Raw genomic sequence first — 6785 nt, 5'->3', positions numbered from 1 at the left:
TCTTCACCCTATCCACACACCCGGTGAGTTGGTTTGAGATTGATATGGTAGAAGGACTTGTAGAAGTAGTGAAGAGCTTCTGTTTATATATACCTTCGGAGCTCTCCCTCCCCGCTCCCATTCAATTCAAGTAATAAGTAGCACGCGCAGACATAATATCCTAGTCTCGTGTTTAATCATGTTCGTGTACATGTGACTCAATGTAGACAGATCGAACTGTTTCTCGAACAAGATGATAACACAGAAAGAAAATGTTACATGGTATCGACATACAAGTTACAGCGACAGTTAACCATTACAATTGGCCCGAAAGATAAAGATGAATGTTTTTGTGTTTGACATATGAAAATATGATGGCAACACAGTTTGACAAAGTGGTGTTTTATAAAATATAATGGCTGTAGGTAGAATAATTGATAAGGATTAAGGACCTAACTCCTCCTTCCTTCCATGTAACTTTCACAGTTGTTTCAAGTGGAGCTGGAGAAAGACAGCTTCAAACTCCCCCAAGAACTGGAGAGGGTGCATTTCTTCAAGCTCAAGGAAATGTCGTTGCAATCGAAGTGCGACCGCATCAAGTTGTTCAAGATATGAAGATCATACGTCCCTGTCTTCCTTGAATGTTTGTCTGCCTAAAAATGTATAGAGAGAGAGAGAGAAAGAGAGAGAGAGAGAGAGAGAGAGAGAGAGAGAGAGAGATAGCAAGTCTTCAAATTAAAGCATTGAATCTTAAGTCTGCACTGCATTATAGAAAACCAGCCATCTGTTAAGGTTGTCTAACCATAATTTGTTATATAGCTGGGCAGGAATTTCTAATATTAGCAATAAAAACCAAGACCCATTTGATAAGCACAGTACGGTTCTCCTAGAATCCGTGGTCCAAGAAAATTGTGGTCACTCATTATTCGATCTTAATTCAACGGTAAATGATCATTTAACTTTTGCTGTAGTTGTACTTTCTCCTCCATCATTACGTTAAGATCGAAAGGTGGGGGACCCTCAGTCTCTCAAATCGTAGGGTCTAGGAGAACGGTACTCTTGATAAGCATTTTGTTCATTTCTTTTGTGCTTGGAGAATGTACAGAATAAAAGAGAAATGAGGGATTAAGAAAGGTGACTGGGTACAGGTAAATAAATAAAGAATGAATGAAAACAAAATCTTAAAAGAGAGAACAACTTGAAATAGTTTTTTGTTTTTAAATTTCTCTGTCTATCAGTCTATATACATTTTTTTTTACATCTCTCTCACGGTCTTTCCTTCACTCTTCTTCATTCCTTTTTCCCACCATATAATTTTCTTATATCAATTTCCAAACATCTCTCAAATAAAGGTATGACCAACCAGAGGGGGCGTTGAAGGGGTGTGAAAGGTGCAGTCGCAAAGGGCCCCAAATTTGAAGGGGTCCCCAAAATTTTTGTCACCTAATATTTATATGTAATAATATTCTATATTTAAAATTGCTTTTGTTATGAAATAATGTTCTATGTTCAATAATTGATTTTGTTAGCACGTTAAAATCTCATCTTACACTCCTTATAAGAATAATTTTTCTTTTTTCTAAATACAAAAATTTAGAGTACAATAAGATATTTTGAGTGCCAATAATACATCATAAAAGACGGTATTTTTTCAATATTATTATATAATAATGTTACATATTCATGTGAAACCTTAAAGTTAGAGTTTTTGAAGTTTGTTTTCTTCTTTGGTTGTTTAAGATTAAACTGCTTTTAATTATTTAGTGAATGTTATGTTTGTAGTTCTTTTTACTTATTATTAATGACATTTTTTAATTTGCAATTAGTGAATGCTAAACTTTGTTTTGATTTAAGTGATTGTTTTCTAGCGTCAATATATTGTCTTACATTTTTTAAGACTTATCTTAAGGAGGGGCGCATTTATAAATTTCGCACAGGGCCCCCAAAATCTCAGAGACAGCCCTGGGACCAACCAACATTTTATGGACTACTTGTGAATTATCTCTCTAATAGAAATAAGGTCACTGTCATAAGTAAGTCCCACCTCTATTACAGAGGTGCTTTACATGTAATTTACAAAATCTCTCCTTAGCATTTTCCAATCTGAAAACCAAAAACCAGAAAATTATCAATCGGCCCTTGGGTTTTAGGATTTAAGGCCATTCACCTAACATTCACCTCTTAAAGATCATTCACCTCCAAATATCTTAAGATTCTTTCGATGAAAATAATGCTCATTTGGATATGCTTTTAAAATGATTAAAAACGCTTTTAGAGAAAATGTTTTTTGGTTCCAAAAGCACTTAAAGTGCTTTCTGCAAGAAGCATCAGTTATGTGCTTATTCCAGGATGCACTTTTAAGTGTTTTTTCAGAATTTACTTACATTTTTACTAAGAATTAATTAAAAAAATATTTTCACCAAAAAACACGTCCAAATGAGCTCGTAATGTTGTTGCACCAACTGCTAACTACCTGGGCGATAGCCTACTAGCTTGAATGAGTTAGGCCAGACCATCTGATCACGTGTCTTGCCCAACCAACCTCACAAAACAATGCAGCACCATATACGGGCATCCCCACCGCCCACAAGAGAAGCAGCATAAAAATAGCAAAGAGAAGGCATAAAGGAACGCGAAATTTAGAAGAAACCACTATCTATTCTCAACAAAGGAACGATTAAAAACGTAAAAGCACTTCCATTCAGAGCTCAAGTACAGATAACAATCACCCAAAATTCAAATTTCTTCATCCTTGTAACTATTACTTTCTAATAACAGATCCACAAACATTTGGAAACATAAAGCACTTCCGTTCATCCAAATTCTTCAACTAGAGTCGATGCTCACACAATAACTAATGATTTCGTCAACATAGCATATCATTAACCACCGCCGCCAGACCCATACTTTTTGCCAAGAAGTACGACTTGCAGCTTGTCATAGCCAGCAAGCACACCGGCACCTGCAACAGCACGCAATATGTTTGCTCCAGCACCCTTAAACAGTGACTTAGCACCTTCGTTTTTTATAATTTGCTTAAATGCATCCAAAGAGCTATTGTATTTCACAGCTTCTCCTGAGGTCATCATCATCCTTCTGCGCACCGTGTCCAAAGGGTAAGAAGCTAATCCAGCACCGATCGTAATTCCCCATCCCAGCAAGAAGCTAGCAAAGAAGCTATCCTGTAAATCACCATGTGAAAAACAACAATGAACATCAACATGCCTTTGATGTGCTAATATCCAGTGAACTAAGCACAGATTTACATACATCATTTTCCTATACATGCTTAAGGGGCACAGATTCAAATCCAATACCGTAGCAAAATAGGCCAAACAGTAGCAGCTTCACCGCCTCATACATATACAGAATAAACCAAAATTCTAACAGATCTTGCGAAAGACATACATATACAGAATAAACCAAAATTCCAACAGCCATTGGAGCTAATTCCCAGTACATACTGATCCTTCACCGCCTCATTTTGGGCAAGGCAGGCAGTGGTCAAAGAAACTCCATTAGCAGCCATGTTGAAAATGATTCAAGCAGCTAACTGCCTTTAATATTAATGTAAACACTGTCCCTTTACTACCCATCAATTTATAATGAAAAACAAGGGAAACATCAACAGTATAAGTGAATCACACAGCCGAAACTATCAAATAGCTCCCCACAAAAAAAAAAAAAAAAAAAAAAAAATCCCTATAGGGAACAAGATAAAAAGATTTAACATACCTGCAGGCCACCAATTAGAACCACAGGTTTCAGAGAATCGTACATGCCAAAGTAAAGCCCACGGTACACGATAATTCCAACAAGAGAGATGTTGAATCCTCGATATAACCCAGCAATGCCATCAGACTTGAGGGTTTTCTTGTAAACATCAACCAAACCATTAAACTGCCTTTCACCACCCTTCTTGGCAGCCTTGGCATCATTTGCCAAACGTGTTCTTGCAAAGTCCAGAGAATACACAAAAATAAGAGATGAAGCACCAGCAGCACCACCTGATGCCAGGTTCCCAGCGAACCACTTCCAGTAGCCATCTTTATCCTTCTTGAAGTTGAAAAGCCTCTTGAAGTAATCCTTGAAAGCAAAGTTAAAGGCCTGAAACACAAGTTTAACCAACTTAGAATGTCAATTAAAGGGAAATGCTCAATGGAAACACAACAACACAGATATATGGGAGCATGAAGTAATACAGACAACGTCAGATGACTAAAGATAAGTAGATCTCATGTGAAAGAAAATTGACCTGGGTAGGGAAGTATCTGATAACATTGGCAGTGTTTCCTCTCCACAGAGAAAAAACACCTTCATCCTTAATTGTTCGGGCAAAGCAGTCAGTTATACCCTTGTATGGTTCAGAAAGTCGACCAGCCTTGATCATCTCATCCTGATTCTGTATCAGTAGTTTAACACGCTCAATAGGAGCAGCAGCAGTTTTGGAAACAGCAGCAGATACACCTCCCATGAGAAAATCGATAGCAAAACCAGCTGCACCTTTCTCTGCCGGGGCCTGCACCATAATTGGGGACAAAGAAGAGACTTGTGCAAGGGCAGTGCTGTCAAAAGTTGGCAGCAGGGGGCTCTGCAAAGCTCCATTGGCATAAGCACCATTCACCCCATAGTTTCTTGTGTGAATCCTGGGGGAAAGCCTACATATGAGGTAAGACTGCCCATGTATTTTCTGAAATACCGATGGATACGATGACCCATCATCCATGATTATAACTCAAGCCAGTGACCTGCACAAGAACAACATGATTTCAAATACAGGCATGCCTAATACATCTACAAGAGATGTCCGTATTGAGTATTCCATAAATGATACACATGATGCAATGACAAAGCAAAATGAAATAATATAATTCTTCGCACAAGCTTAACCAACGGAAATTTTTTTCTCCATAAAATAGTCAGCTGTTGAAAATTATTAAGAATGCTCCGGAAAGCAGTGTATTACAAATACTTACGTATCCTGAAAGCAGCATAATTCTACGCAGATCCAAGATTCTAACATCGGGTGGTCCTAATCAAGGTATGCTAGGTGCTATGGGCTGGGGCATGTGCCTAGAGCCTAGATGGGTCCTAAGAGATTAGGCAGATTTAAGTAAATTTACTATCATATAAATAAGTGTCTACTTACACTTAAAAAAACTATATTTGTATTGAGAGTTTGGGTTTACTATTTTAATTAGGTTTATTATTTAACATATAACATACATAAATATCAGAATTTTGCTTTAGTATTTTCGTGATTTTGGTGGTACGAGATGAGAGTTTGTAGTACTTTATGCAATATCTTTCAAAGATTGTATAGATTTATAGTAAATTAAAAAATAAAAAAAAAGTGTGGTATAAAAAGTATTGGTACAGTAATACACCATCACTTTACTAATTAAAAAGCTAGGTGGCACAACCTAATTGGACAACAATTTAAAAATAAAAAAAGGAATTGGCCATGGGATGGAGAGAGAAAGTCTTTCTTCTTTGTTGGTACTTGAAACCAAAGTCCAAGAACAGCATAGCCATGGTGGTCTTCTCTGTGTTCTTCTTCGTCGTCTTCTTTGTTCAAAGCTTTTGTTTCACAGCATCTGCCAGCTATGATGGTCTTCTCTCTTCCACCATCTACCCAGATCGCTGGGTGGTCCTCGAAGGTCCTCACAGACGCTTCTTCGGACTTCCAGTTGGTCCGAGATCACTGGGTCCATGAATGGGTCCGCCCCTGACAACTACTAAATACTGGTATAGTCTACAATAATTTGAGCCAGATTACGTAATTGAATAAGAACTCAAGTGCAATTTCCAAAAAAGTTTGAACTTTAAAGTTTGGGCATCTCGGCAACCGAAATATTAGTGTGATCACAAACAAGGAAATTAATTAATGATCAGAGTGTTCGAAATTCCATGCATTTTCATAACAAATGCAAAAATTAGAGGTGTTAACAACAATAACAGCAAAAACAAATACCAGGTAAGATCGGCTGCCAAATTTAACCACAATCAACAAGTCAACACATTCCCTTAAACATCCGTAAAGAGTTGTTTGGTTGGCGAGAAAAGTCGGGAAAATGAAGAGAGCACAATTCTCAACAGGATTTTCTCGGGGAACCAAACAAAGCGGAAGAGAAAGAAAAAACCATAACCTGAGAGCTGATCGGCGAGGAGGAAGAGAGTGACAGTCAGTCAACGAAGAAGAGAGCGAGTGTCGAGCAACCAAGTGCTTCTGGTTCAACTAGGAAATGAAGTGGGCGACATCAGGAGACAGGGGACAAGTAGGGTTTTCTGGAATGACTCTTTTACCCTTATTCTGCCTTTAAATTATCGGCTTGGCCATTTTAGCGCCCTGTAGACGAGAAAACCAGAAGTCTAAGAACCTACTAATTTAGATTTAATGCTTGTTTGGATGTGTTTTTAAAATGATTGGAAACTCTTTTGGTGAAAATATTTTTAGAACCAATCATTTGTAAAAATGTAAGTAAGTTATGGAAAAACACTTCAAGTGCTTCCTTCTTGAAAGAAGCACATAACTGGTGCTTCTTGTATAAAGCATTTTAAATGCTTTTGCAACAAAAAAATATTTTTTCTAAAAGCGTTTTCAATCATTTTAAAAATACATTCAAAATAGCTTTTATTATTTACCAAGAAAAAACCCTACTGGTTTATTCTCTAATTTTGTTGTTTTCTCTATTGCACATGCAAAAGAGAGCATTTTCCTTTAGTTTTCTACTAGTCTCATTCTGCACGCTCACGTGTGTGTGACAATTTTTTTAATTTTTTTAATTTTTATTTAGTTTGAATAT

The 6785-nt window shown here is 37.1% G+C and overlaps 1 protein-coding gene across 2 annotated transcripts; it reads right to left on the bottom strand.

The window, feature by feature from the left end:
- Nucleotides 1-2656: 2656 nt before the first annotated feature.
- On the bottom strand, nucleotides 2657-6253 carry LOC137707941 (ADP,ATP carrier protein 3, mitochondrial-like). Of its 2 annotated transcripts, none has more exons than XM_068446884.1 (4): nucleotides 6129-6253; nucleotides 4235-4727; nucleotides 3715-4086; nucleotides 2657-3161 (listed from the first exon to the last, which is right to left on the bottom strand). In XM_068446884.1, the coding sequence occupies exons 2-4, from the start codon at nucleotides 4703-4705 to the stop codon at nucleotides 2862-2864; spliced, it is 1143 nt and encodes a 380-aa protein (XP_068302985.1). In that variant the 5' UTR covers nucleotides 4706-4727; nucleotides 6129-6253; the 3' UTR covers nucleotides 2657-2861. The 2 variants fall into 2 exon arrangements, with proteins under 2 accessions (XP_068302985.1, XP_068302986.1); XM_068446885.1 differs by lacking the exon at nucleotides 6129-6253 and adding an exon at nucleotides 5954-6109.
- Nucleotides 6254-6785: the final 532 nt, after the last annotated feature.

The sequence above is a fragment of the Pyrus communis genome, chromosome 11, assembly GCF_963583255.1.
Source record: "Pyrus communis chromosome 11, drPyrComm1.1, whole genome shotgun sequence".
Lineage (NCBI taxonomy): Eukaryota > Viridiplantae > Streptophyta > Magnoliopsida > Rosales > Rosaceae > Pyrus > Pyrus communis.
This window is presented reverse-complemented; position numbering and strand designations above follow the sequence as displayed.